The 13,472-nt window shown below is 47.9% G+C and overlaps 1 protein-coding gene across 1 annotated transcript in view; it reads left to right on the forward strand.

Moving 5' to 3' along the window:
• Window positions 1–5,822: 5,822 nt before the first annotated feature.
• nav3 (neuron navigator 3) overlaps window positions 5,823–13,472 on the forward strand; it is a 156,331-nt gene continuing 148,681 nt past the window's right edge. Inside the window, exon 1 of the mRNA XM_029248669.1 lies at window positions 5,823–6,256. Within this exon, the coding sequence (XP_029104502.1) occupies window positions 6,044–6,256 (213 nt within the window). The 5' untranslated portion in view covers window positions 5,823–6,043. The remainder of the gene's footprint in view (window positions 6,257–13,472) is intronic.

Genomic DNA, 13,472 nt, shown 5'->3' on the forward strand with positions numbered 1-13,472 from the left:
ATGGACCGCCGAGGGAAGACAGTCAAACTATTAAACATGGCCATTAAAATGTACAGGTTTAATGCCAGTTCTGAACAAGGAAAGAAAGCCCTCACTGAACATGTGTAGAGCACTGGGTTCCTAATGGGTTCCGGTAGAATATTTAATTTGGACTCTGGGAAGCTGTCAGTTTAATCGATGGAGATTGGAGTTTGACTGATTTATCAAGACATGTTAACAGCACAGCCACTCTTTACTGAACCTGGACATACAACATACGTTTTTTGCTTGAAGCTCGGTGCGCTCTACCGTTCATGACTCGGCTACCTCGTTAACTTTGCCTGTGCTGAATGTTAGAAAAATGAACTAATGGAAATTATTTTAAGACTTTATTAGGAAGCTAGAATGAACAGTCAAGTTGTACGAGATATCTGAGCAGGTAATTCAGCAGGAAAGCAATTTCTGTTGTATATTTCAGAGGCCCAGAAGTCTCTGTCTGGAATACGTAATTGGATGTGGGTTCGATCCACGCCTAGTCTGCATGTTCTCCCTGTATTTGCATGGGTTTCCTCCTACAGTCCAAAGATGTGCATTTCACGTGTTTGTCGCTCAAAGCGCAATTTAGTGTGTGTTACATCGCTCTGGTGTACACATGGGTGAACGATTATAAAGTGTTGATTGCGTGCTATCCAGCACTGTAAATTACCTTTAGATAAAGATATCAGTTAATGCAAGTTTATAATAACCGTTCATCACTTCGGAGAAAAGCCTCTACTAAATGAATAAGTGCACATGTTTTTGTAAACCTTAGAAAAACGTGAGAGTGAACTATTGGAACACTGAGTCCGAACTGAGATATTTAAAGCCAGGTTTAGAGGTACCAGAAAAGGGAGAGGAAAGAAGGGAAAAAAGCTCGAACCTCCCATGTTGTGTTGTTTTTTCCATTGTTGACTTCATGGCAGCAGTCCTGTGCAGGATTGAGATACAGCACAGGTTGACTGGCATGTAGGAATCCACCAAACCCCGAACCTGCGGCAAGGGGGGCGGGGTGCATGTCACATTTTCCACGCAGCCCGCCGTGCATACAAGAGATAAAGCAGGCTTTCTGGGGCAGACCAGGTGCGTGTCTGTCCCCACCCGCTCCCCCACCGCAAACATGTTTGTTTTGACATGGAATCCCACAGGGATCAGCTCTAGGCTATCAGCCCTTCTCCTCGTTTGTTTTCTTAGGGAAGGTTGGTTGCTTTGTGACCTCAGATGCCGCCATGTCGCTCGAGACGAGCTATACGTTTCTGCAATTGGTTGTACTCTAGGTAAATGTCCACGTATGGTTGTCTTGTAAGGAATCTATACTTTATCTGGTGGCTACCTTGTGCATTTGTGTTCACATAGTAAGTAAATGCTTTGCTTGGATGAGGACATTGATGTAGTTTGTCCAGTTATTTATTTATGCTTTGTATGAAAAGAATACGTCTAACAACATTTTGCACGTTAAATATTTTCAGCAAAGAGGCAGCAGGTTGTGTCCTGGTTAGAGCTGCCACCTTTGAGCCCAAAGGACCCAGGTTTGAATTCAGTCACTTAGCCATAGAACCCTTGAAGACATTTCTCCTGAATTGCTCCAGTGAAATTTCCACAGGTTTATAAATGATTGTGTAGCCTAACCCTGTAAGTCGCTTTGGATGAAAGCCAGAGATAAATTAATGTTAATGCATAGGCATCTAATAGCACTATGCACAACATTTTCAAGCGAAGATGGGTGTATAGTTGTGGGCTTGGTCTCAATTCATGTTCCTTTGGTTGCGAGTGCCTGGAATCTTCAGCTGCCCCAAGGTTTCACCTTCGTCCTTTGTGTCTCCGTTCGGCCATCACCAGAACTTTCACTGTTGCCTCTTGGCTACTTGGAACCGAGTCGTTGCCCTGGGGTAAATGTGCTTTTAAATTTAGCAGCTATCAGGTTTTTCCCCTTCCTTCTCTTCCTCCTCCTCCCTCCACCACTGATTTTTGTGGCGGTGGCCAGTGGCTTTATTTCAATCTGCATAATTGAGGTGATGGGTTTTTGAGGATCTGCAATAACGGAACAGCTAATTGCATGTGTTAGTCCTCGCTGGTCAGGCAGGCCAGGGCCAGTATGCCTAACTGACATCACTGGGCCTCCGCTCCACTGCAGTAATCACCACCTGTGACCCTGGACCATGCTGTCCCTTCATACTGCTTGATCCTCCGTGGCTTGTCTGTAGGAGGACAACCTGGCAGCTAAAACGAGGGTGGATGTCACTTCGGCAGAAGGAATGAGTCGATGGCGCTCGCTTGGAGTCCCGCCCTTTCGACCCAAACCTTGTAGCTGTAGGTGGCAGTGAAACTCCTCATTCCCTGTAGCCTTTCTAGCATTAGGGGACGGAACATTTGTGAGCAGCTGAGCAACAGGTGGTGTGAGCTTTCACTCGCTGCGAGTGGGCTCTTGTGGGGAAACGTCATATTAGCATACCTAGTGGAGCTGAGGTCACACTGTAAGAAGTTTTCCTGATCTCATCTCTGTGTTGTACTTGACTTCAACCACCCTCCTCCCCTTTAGCAGCTGAACCTTAATTTGGGGTTAGCCATGAAAAATTGGTCTTTTACTTCAGTTGTCCCACTAGAAATATCCTGCCTGAGCAAAGGGAGGGGAAACAGAGTTACACTGGTCATGTTGTCCTCATCTAGAACATGGTTGACACAAGATGTACATAAATTTAAAAAAAAAAAAAAAAAAAGTGTTGTTTGTGTGCTGCACAGGTGATGCAGGGATTAAGATCTATTAGGTGTCTCACAGTGCCTGGATGGTGCGAGAGAACGTGGGTCCGATCCCTGCTTAGTCTGTGTGGAGTGTGCACGTTCTCGTCGTGTCTGTGTGGGTTTCCTCTGGGTGCTCTGGTTTCCTCCCACAGTCCAAAGACATGCTGTTCAGGTTCCCCCGCAGTGTGTGAGTGACCCAGGGAGAGTGTGTTCTACTGCTGTATGGATGAGTGACCCATTGTAAGTAGCATATCTAGCAGTGTAAGTCACCTTGGTGAATAAGGTGTGTGGGGGGGGCTGATAACACTACATAGAGCTCATTGGAAGTCACTTTGGAGAAAAGTATCTGCTAAGTGAATAAATGTATTTGAGTACGTTTTTCAGCGGATGTTAATTGTGCTGCACTACAATAGAAGCTGTTGGTAAAAGAACGGAGCCTTTTCTACATTGCGGTGGTTAATATGCAATGGTTTGCACAGTTTTCAAATTCCACTTCAGTTGCTCATTGTTTGCAAAAAGTAGCCTTTAATTTTTCCGAGTGTTTGAACGAAGCAGGAGAATTGGTGCCCGAACGTGTGCTGTATGTACGATATTCACTGGAGGTATTCAGTTCTCGGGCGCAGTGCTGCTTGAAAGTATGTGAAGCCCTTATATCCCTTAGTTTTACCACGGAAGTTAATGAGAAGCAGTCTTCCTCATCTGACATAATAGCTGTGTAATGACCAATTCCATATAAATACATTAAACTAAAATAGTATATTCAATAAAGTTACTTAGCAACGTATAGCACTGAGCAGTGTAAAGTGATTTACCCCTTTATATATCTGGATAATTTTTACCATGTCAGTTGAAGGTAAGTACCTCAATCAAGGGTACTGCAGCAAGAGCGATGATCGGTTATTTAAATAATACCACACGGTGCCTCTACTGGCAAAGTGCCCTTATGCTTTGCAGCTTGAGAAATACAGGTAGTGATCTTGCGGACTTTATTCATATAAAAAAACATCTTTGAGCCAAACTATCACAGTGTCTCCAACCAATGTGTACGCTACCTTATACTCTGTACATCCGAAAGACTCCGCTCCTTCGACTCTGCACTGGGCAAGCGCGCGCACACACTGTCTGAACCGCTTGTCCCATACGGGGTCACGGGGAACCGGAGCCCATCCGGCAACACGGCGTAAGGCCGGAGGGGGAGGGGACACACCCAGGATGGGACGCCAGTCCGTCGCAAGGCACCCCAAGCGGGACTCGAACCCCAGACCCAGTCCAACCCACTGCACCACCACGCCCCCCACTGGGCAAACAGTTACTGATAATGAACAAATGGAAAAAGGACTTTAAAAGCCCAGCTAGAAATAATGATTTTTCAGGTGTCATAAAATGTTACTGTTATCATTGTAACCTTTTGCTTTGGTATTTTAATTTTAGGGGACATTCCCCCTCCGCCCACCCTTTGTAGGAAATAATGGCAAATGACCCCTCACATTGGGAATTCACATATCTGGGTAATTTTTGCACTGCAACTTAACCCTATTTTGGGAGGACTGGGTGTATTCGGGTTTATCATCTCTATAGTAGCAATAGTAAGTCCATTTTTGGGATTTCAGTCTGGAATTTCCTATCCAGGCCCCGATTCCCCTGCGTGTAGAAAGTTACTTTGACGTAATATTGCTGGAAGAAGGATCGTTGAAGGTGGGAGGATCTGAGGGGGACAGGTAAGGTGCGTGCGAGTCCACAGGCGGGAAGGGCAGTCACCCTGTTTGAGCCAAGACCTGGAAGGTGGGGCTGGTCCTGATCAAGCTGAGGAACAGGACCGTGTTGTCTTCTCTTACTGGATTATGGAGAATGTTGAAATGTTCCGGTTTGGTGTGATTTAATAATCCTCTCTCACACGTATCAAGTCCTAAACTGAACCACATGTAGGCTTTCCACATAAAACCGTCCCTTCCTTTTATGTTTCACACCAGGCAACAGACTGTAAAAAAAGAAAAAGGTACAGTTGCGCAGAATATTTTTGTCGACTTAATTACCTAAGGTATGTGGGGTTGTGCTGCTCTTTGTCCGTGTTGAGAAGAGCGGTTGAGGATTCTGGAGAGTGGCGACGTTCGCGGCGCTGTAGACGAACTGGTGCGAAACCAGTCGATGTGGTGATCGGTTCCTAGACTGAAACTGGGTTACCTTACGTGTCCTGGCAGGTGCTCTCCTCCTCCTTGCTCCTTTTTCCCGCATCCTCGCCCGCACACTGAGGTCTCACAGAGCAGGATTCCAGGATCCCGATCTTACTTCTCCTGTTTGCTTAGGGAGCTGTGGTTTTTTGGGCGGGGGGGGGGGTGGGGTGAGAGAGAGCAGAGGTGTGACTTTTTTTCATCTCAGATACTGGAGGAGCGCTCAACCTGCTCAAACAGCGTCGGCGAGGGACCGAAGCTTGTCCATCAGCGGTTTGTGTCGGGACCACCCGCCCCCATCGTCAGCGGCACCTCTCCAACACTTTGTACGTTATGTTTATTATTTGTCTGATGCTTCTGTTGGAAGTGATTTAGTGTTTGGCATCTTAGTTCTTCACCCATTTATGTAGCTGGATAATTTTTACTGTTCAGGGTAAGTACCTCACTCAAAGGTAGTAAAGCAGGAGGCATTCGAACCCTTAGTCACTCAAGTGGAAGGCGGCAGCAACTCCAACCGCCGCGCTGCCTATTTCACGCTATGTTGCGATTTTGTGCTGTAAGCACAGGCTGCAGTGACAGCCGCCAGGAAGATGTCTATTTCCAGAACTTGTGGTGCAAGGGGGTTGGGGGGCTGTTTTGACAGTTGGAAAGACCGCTTGTTTTTAAAGTCGCCCCAGGGGGCGCCGACAGCAGCGGAATTCTCTCGGGGAGAGAGGACGGCTCGCTGGCCCCGCCGCTTTGCTCCCAGGCAACTCCTCTCCGGCGGGAGGTCACGCCCCAGAGGACTGTTAGAGCGGGCGGGAGGGACGAGGGAGGGAGCTGCGGACGGGGGAGGGAGGGGGATCACAGAGACCTCCTCTCAGTTTGCACGCGCTGCGCAGTGCGGCGGGCTCCACAATGACCGCGGCCGCGCTCCTGCTTGGACCCGCTCCTTGAACGATTCGCGAAGGCGCGGCTTTCTCTCCCCCCGCCGTTGAACCAACACCCCGCCGGGAGAAAGTGTGTTTATCTCATGCTTCAGCTGCAGTGCAGCACCCGGGAAGAGGACTCCTCAGCTGCCTTTTTTTTTTTCTTTCTTCCCCTCCAATTTTTTGCCGGTCTTGTCCTTCCTGCCCGTGGCCATGCCGGTGGTCGGGGTCGCCTCAAAGCTGAGGCAGCCGGAGGGGGTCTCCGGCAGGCCCGTCCACACCGCCCTCCCGATCCCCAACCTGGACCGCACGACAGCGGCGCGGGGCTACCTGAGGGGGACGGGACCCGGCGCGCTGTCCTGTCAGCTGTCGGTCAGGTCCACCTGCGATCCCCGGGAGCGGAGCAAGGAGTCCGAGGACCGGAAGGTCAGTAAGGCCACGCCCCTGGAAACCTGGCTCACGCCTGCCATGTGACCTGTAGCTGCCATGTGACCTGTCATACAGGGCGCTTCTAATCACTGCTGGCCAGAGCTAAATCACTTCCACCTGTATTTGCCCCGAATATGGCATCTTGTTAGGTCTAAAATGAGCTCCAGAAACTATTGCTGGTATCTTACTTTATTTGCATGTTTCACAGTCTCTAAAACACGATGGCCACCTACTGTTGTTGCAGCTGTGTGCTGCAATAGGGATGGTCATTATTCCTGTGTGCATATGCAAAGTCTGTGATTATTAGAATTATATATTCAGCAGTCAACTATTTAATCATGTGAAACTGTCCTGAATCACTTGTTTTCTGTGTGCAGTTCAGTGGTATTTGGGAGACATGGGGAGGTTTATTTATATTAAATGGGCAAATTGTTTGCTGGAGTTGCCCTGATAAGTTTCTCTTGGTAGAAAAGCCCTTCTGAAACCTGATTTGAGCAGAGCTCACCTGCCTCTATCTGGTCAGACCTGACACCTATGGATTGATCGGCGCAATTTTTCCAACTTGCTTTTCACTTGGAAGCCAGCTGCCTGTATTCAAAATGCTGGCGCTCTGATTTAAACGCTGCTCTGCTTGTGTGTATTCGACGTGCGGTGCTGTGCTGAACAGCTGCATTTCCCTGTTGGCTGGAGGCTCTCGCGCTCCGAGGAGGGGGGAGGCTGTCAGCAGTCAGCCGATTTCAAAAAAGACCCGCCAAAAAGCGTTCGGTTACCGAGCCCTGCAGCCGTACCTGAGAGACGACGGACGGATGTCCCTCCCTTGGCCGTGGCTCCGGCGATCGTCTCCCTTACAGTCTGTTCCCAGAGAAATCGTTGACCTTTCCTGAAACAGTAACCGCATCTGGCACCCAGTCAGTGTTTCTTTCCAAGGGTGCGCAACATCAAAAGCAACGGGCGGTTGGATGCACGTAGCACGTCTGCCGGGATGCACGCCGCTGCTGCGGGGCTTCGGTGGGGGGAGGCAGGGTGCTCGGAAAGGAGCCCCGCTCTCGCCGTTAACCCTTAACAGCACCCTGTGATAAGAGAGCGGATGGAACGCAAATACACTTCCTTTCTGGTCGCAGTAAACACCCCGACGTTCTCCAGCGCACGGTTCCTGAGTATTGTCTCAGAAAATACCTCGCCTGTCCCGGCCTGTTCCTCGACCTGACTATTAGTCGTTCTTAACTCTAACCCGAGCCTCGCAGGCTAATGCCTCTTCCCAGAGGGGGGCGTGGCGGCGCAGTGTCGGAGCTTCTGTTCCGCTTTGCCGCTCTGGGTTTACAGCCTACAGCAACGGCAGCTTGACTAACCTGGACGACCGTGGCTCACATTTACTTCTGTGCGAACAGATCATTTTACACTGTTTTGGTCAGGGCAGTGGCACACCGTCTTTTACATTTATTCATTTACCGGATGCTTTTTTCAAAGTGATGTACAAGAAGTAATATTTAGCTGACACTTTTCTAAGGTCACTTAGTTTTACGTACTCCCTGTGTTCACTTAGTTATACAGCAAAGCGTTTGCATGCATTTACACTAATTCATTTATCTGATGCTTCTCTCCAAAGCGACTCCGTCTTAATCTACCTACAATTATTTACCCATTTGTACGGCTGGGTAGTTTTTACCGGGCCAGTTTAGGGTAAGTACCTTGCTCAAGGGTACTACAGCCTGAGGTGAGATTCGAACAAGCAACTTTTTGGGTCCGAAAGCAACAGCTCTAACCACTATACCCCCGGCCCACTATACCCATCTCTGTCTCTCTCATTCACTCACACACAGCAATTTAGAATCACCAGTTCACTTGAAACAGGGTTGTTGGAGGAAACCCATACGACTGCGGGGATAATGTGCAAAATCTGACTGTTTTGACTTCTAAACCCAGGTCCAAACCCACAGTCCAAGAGCTCAGACACCAGCACTTCCTGATGGATCGCCATGCTGCTCTTAAGGTAAACGAATTGACGTCACTGCAGCTGATCCAAAACGTGCTCGCTGAGGTAAAACATAGATTAAAACACATAGATCCAGTAGCCACTGTCTTTATATTGAAGTACAGGTGGTCCCCGACTTACAGCGGGGTTACGTTTTGCGAAACCCATCGTAAGTCAAATGTCGCGAGTGGAAAATGCATTTAATACACGTAACCTACCGAACATCATAGCACGGCGTACGTGCGATGGTCATTATGGGATGGCCGCCTTCATGCTGGAAATTTATCTAGAGTTTCTCCTCAAGTAATTGCCCTCCTCTTTTTCCCACCAGTAGCAGGAGACGCAGATGGGCGTTTCTGTGACATGATGGATGCACAAAACACAACTACGTGGCAGACTGGGAGATGCGGATCGTTGCCGTTGCCCAGCATCGCGAGAGAGTATTGTTCCGCGTAACGCTTGCTTGGGGGGGAAAAAAATCAAAATTCGAAGTACGGTTTCTACTGAATCCCTGTCACGAGCTCACCATCGTAAAGGCGAAAAATCGTAAGTCGGGGAGCATCTGTAATGTGTTGCTTGCGAGTCGGCTGAATACCGATTCCTCTCACGCGGGCTATATCGCAGGCTTGCGATGAGGCTTCTCAGTAACTTGAGCAGAGGGACTAATGGAGGACTGGGAACCCAAGAAATGTCAAAATTATACAGCTTTTGACAGTGCTCAGCCTAGTCATATTCCCACATTTGTTGGCATGAAAACGCTGTGTTGACAATGACACATTCTGCCCTTCTGAGACACTGACAGTTAAGGGTGTAGCTCTTAATAGCAGAAACTCCCTTCTGAGCACTTTTGTAGGGAGAGCTGTACCAGGCGAGGTGACTGCTGCTTCTCCGTGTAGTGCGTGATGCTTCCGTGCAGACCCTTAGAATTGGGGGCAGAGCTGCGGGGCAAAATCTGAAATGACTACATCTGTGACAGTAGGAAGTCTGACATGCCATCTCTGTTCTGCAGTAGGTATCTCTGGCCATTTGTCAGGCAAAGCAATCCCCATTTAACAGAGACATGGGTATGTAGGCAGATGTACCTTCTCTCAGTATGTTCCCCTGACATGTTGCTAGTGCGGGTCATTAGTGGAGCAGTGCATTGCTGTGAGTTTAGTATTGATGATTAAAAATTAAATCTGAAGATATTTCCCTGGCATGGGAATGAAGGGCAGTGATGTTTTTCTGATTGATGTCTACCATTAATGGAAAGCAACGTTATGATTATGTAGGATGCCATATCCTTGGCTCTACTGTGTTTTGACAAGGCAGGAACGGTTCACCACTTCCATACGCTTCCCTACCAGGAAACCACGTGAGCTCTTCCTAAAAGTTGTCTATGCTGTGCTAGCACTCAGCTGCCTAACATCTCAATGAGTTTGTCTCCTCCTACCCCCAATATTCTCAAACACCCCAAGTCAGAGGGCTCTCTTAAATCTTTAAGGCTGACTGAGCCCACCAGTATCCAGCGTTGTGACAGTGTCCCTTCAGCTCTTTTAGGTATAAGATCCCAGTAACCGATTAACTGTTACCCACCATCTGTCTCTGTTTAACTCGCTTCCTCTCTAATGATGCCATTATTGCAGTTACAGGAGCAGATTCCCTCAAACTTCCAACTTCCTTGTTTATTAGTACAGAAGTTGGTGCTATTATTACTTTCTGTAGTAGTAGATATGCTGATAAGATGCTACTTATGTACATTTTTTGTCATTACGTAGGAGCACAGCTGATTGAGGCAAAGCCGAGTTGAAGTTAATTTCACTAAAACGTTCGATTCCTTTTTTTTAACGGATCTAAGTTCTCCTGGAAATCCATTCATTAGGGGAGTACAATGGTACAGTGAGTAGCATTGCCTCACAATGCCTGTGTGGTGTGAGAGGACGTGGGTTCGATTCCCACGCAGCCTTTGTGGACTTTGCATGTTCTTCCCCCTGTCTGCAATGGTTTCCTGCGAGTGCTCTGCCCCCCCCGGTGTCTAAAGACATGCTGTTCGGGTGGATTGATGACTGTATTAATAAAGTGTGTGTGCGAGTGAGCGACAGAGAGAAAGTGTTTCACTCATACAGTATATGGATGAATGACTCATTGTAACCAGTGTATATATCATTACAAGTCACCTTGGGTGAATAAGGTGTGGGCTGATGCTACTACATGGTGTTCGTTGGAATTTGCTTTGGAGAACAGTCTGCTAAATGAGTAAAAGTAAATGTCATTTCGATTCACCAAATTTCACCTTCGACATTTTCTTAACTTCATTCAAAGCAGGACCCAAGTCCACCCAAAAATAATTAAAAACCTAAATAGAAAATGTTACTCCTAAATGTATTCCTATCTGTACTTATCAGAGAATGTAATTATCAAAGTTCCCAACTGTTTAAATGATTAAAAATACTGTAATACAGTACTGTACTTGAGCGCAAATCTGTGTATGACTGGGGAAGAGAAAGGAAGGGGAATACAGGACGAAAGTAAATTATAAATCGTTATTTCTCTTGTGAATTGTCAAACACTATCAAATTTAAAGAAAACGAAGCCAAGAAAGCGATCAGCCTAATGATTGATTCAGATTTTTAATTTTTTCTAATTTTCAACAATCACAACTCGCAGCACAAGCAACCTCCTTGAGATGGCATGCAAACTAACGGCTGCTCTCACACGGTTCTGGAGCACTGACCCAAAAAATCAGCTGAAATTTGCCTCCTATGGAAACAGAAATGTCTGATTAGATATCAATTCAGTGCTTTCTGTAAAAGCGAAACGTGATAGTTTGAACGTTTTCGAATGAAGGAGCGGGCGTATGCTTCATGCTCACTTGCTGTACTGTAAGAGTGAGCTGGTCTCACAAACCCAACAGGGGCACCGTTAAATGGTGTGCCCTTCTCTGAGTGTAGGAAATGTAAAGTGGACCCAGAACCGCATCCAGAAATGGTGTGGAAGTTGAGAAACCTGCTGGACGGTTTTGGGGCGGGGGGGGGGGCGTTGTTGGCAGTGATTGCGTGCTGCCGGGCGGAGCGCTCCGTTCCCCAGCCATGGGTGGTCTGGCCCATGTGGAGCTCCTTATCTGGATGAACGAGTGGCCCCGGAAAGTAACGGTTCCCGTCGGCGCGACAGTCCGACGTTCTCCGTCTTTAGTGATTTTGGTAGCTGAGGTGGGCTATTAAGGGCCGCCGTACAACTTTATTTCCCCAGGCACCCTGGATGCTTGATTTGTGGCCATCTGGAACAACAGGGCCTTCTCCCTTGCATATGCTGACATGTAGAGATACGGAGGGAAGTGGTGTTGATCTGGAGATGTTTTTTCCCGCCTGCGGATAAAGGCTTGGCCTTGCTCTCTAGAACTTGCTGCCAGTACCTGCGTCTGCTCTTCATCTCCCTGCTCTTAAAGGTTCTTATTATGATGTTTATTAAGTGGTCCGAGCAGCTCATGCTTCTGCCCTTGTCGGCTGCTGTCTCGCACTTGGAGGAAGTGGAGAAAAGCGATACTACACGCAGAAGTGCTTTGGCAGTTAGAAATGCCACGCGGGGATGCAGAGTCAGGCTTCTGTCAAAACAGGAAGAGTAATATTCGGAGGGAAAAACAGGGTGCCGCGTCAAGTAAACGTCCTGTTTGTGGCCCAGGGTGCGGGGGCGGTGGGCTTGGGGGGGGGAACAGATGAGCTGCAGTGAGAGCAGGATTCTGAAGGGCAGGTAAATGGAAGAGAATGAAAGAATGAGAACATTATTGATGTCATAGGAATCACGCTATAGGTAATTATACTCACGCAAGTAATAAACTAAAAATAAAAGGAAATCAAAAACTAGAAAGAAATAATACTGCATATGAGGAGAGTATCTCAAAAGTCTAGTCAACTGTTGTGTTTTCCCAAGCAGCGACTTCTGGGGATTTCTGTCACATTGTTTCGTGTTTGTTTTGGACGTGCGCTCAACTGCTACGTCCAGTGCCTGTTTATTTCCCGTTTTTATGAATAAGTGGGAGGATAGACTGTCCTCTTCCAAAGCCTACAGACGGTGCGATGTACTGTCCCACGACCTCTTATGTGAGTTTTCAGACATGGACGGGAAGGCGAAAATAGATATAAAAATCGTTCCTTGGGGGGTTCGTGCTACTTCAAAGGTAAAGTAATTACACGATCTAAGGGAAAGGCAGCTTCCTCCTGCACTGTTCAGTGTCATAAAAGAAAAATAAAGGCAGAAACATCCAGAACATAGGCAAGTTCATTAGATTAGCAGCCATGCTGCGTGCGCGTGTATGAGTAAGACTGTCTTTCAGAGGCTCTTCATCTCTAACCTTTTCTGTTTGCTTCCTCTTCCTCCTCCCACTCACCTACATGTCTGCTGTTATCTTGGTTCTGTCTCTCTGACCTTTCTTGTGCCATTTTCCTACTGCTCTCCCATCATCTGCCTCTTGCGTCCCTTCTCTGAGTTCCATCTCCTCCTACCTTTTGGTCCTTTTAAAGTTCTCTTGGCTCCTCTAATCCCTCCTCCCTCTCTTCTCCTCTTCTGAGATCCGTGTATGAAGGAGACTGGGAGCGAGCACAGGTGGTGTTGCGGTCCAGCACCTGGTTCTGCTGTCTAATGTTCCCCAGTGACCCATGCCATGCGAGCGAAGACCATTCCCTCCCCGTGGGCCAAATTTCCTTCCTGCGCTGACCTGTCATGTGGCGGGGGGGCTGGCTGCAGAGGAGGTAAACATCTGGGGGAACCACAGCACAGGCTGGGGACAGGTGCTGCAGCTGGCTAAGGGCTTGAACTGCAGTTGTGGGTCACGCTGCTCCTTTGTAGTTCTGCTGACAGTACTGCGAATGGTGGGGTTTTCTGGCCGCCACCTACCTGGGGTGGAAAAGGTTATAATCATGAATTTCAGGATTCGTTTAGGATTTCACTGTGGAAATGCTAGATTTCTGAAGGCGGTCCAGCTAGCTCCTCGCTCGAACCCCCTGCTGCACTGGAGGACCTTTTCTCCGAGGGAGCATCGAACCAGTGCAATCCTTTTGGTCACGGCAAATGGAGGGTGAATGTGTGTTTCCTGCTCTGGTTGACCATTCTTTCCTGGTCTCCCCTTTTTGGAGCTCAGAGCTGTGCTGTCTGTGCACAGACTTGCCTTGTTCGAGGAAGTAAGTAAATGACAGCTATTTCCCGCTTGGGCATCGCACACACTTCCTAAGAAGACAATCCGAAGTAGGACATGCCCCCCCCAGTCTT

This window comes from Scleropages formosus, chromosome 24 (assembly GCF_900964775.1).
Source record: "Scleropages formosus chromosome 24, fSclFor1.1, whole genome shotgun sequence".
Lineage (NCBI taxonomy): Eukaryota > Metazoa > Chordata > Actinopteri > Osteoglossiformes > Osteoglossidae > Scleropages > Scleropages formosus.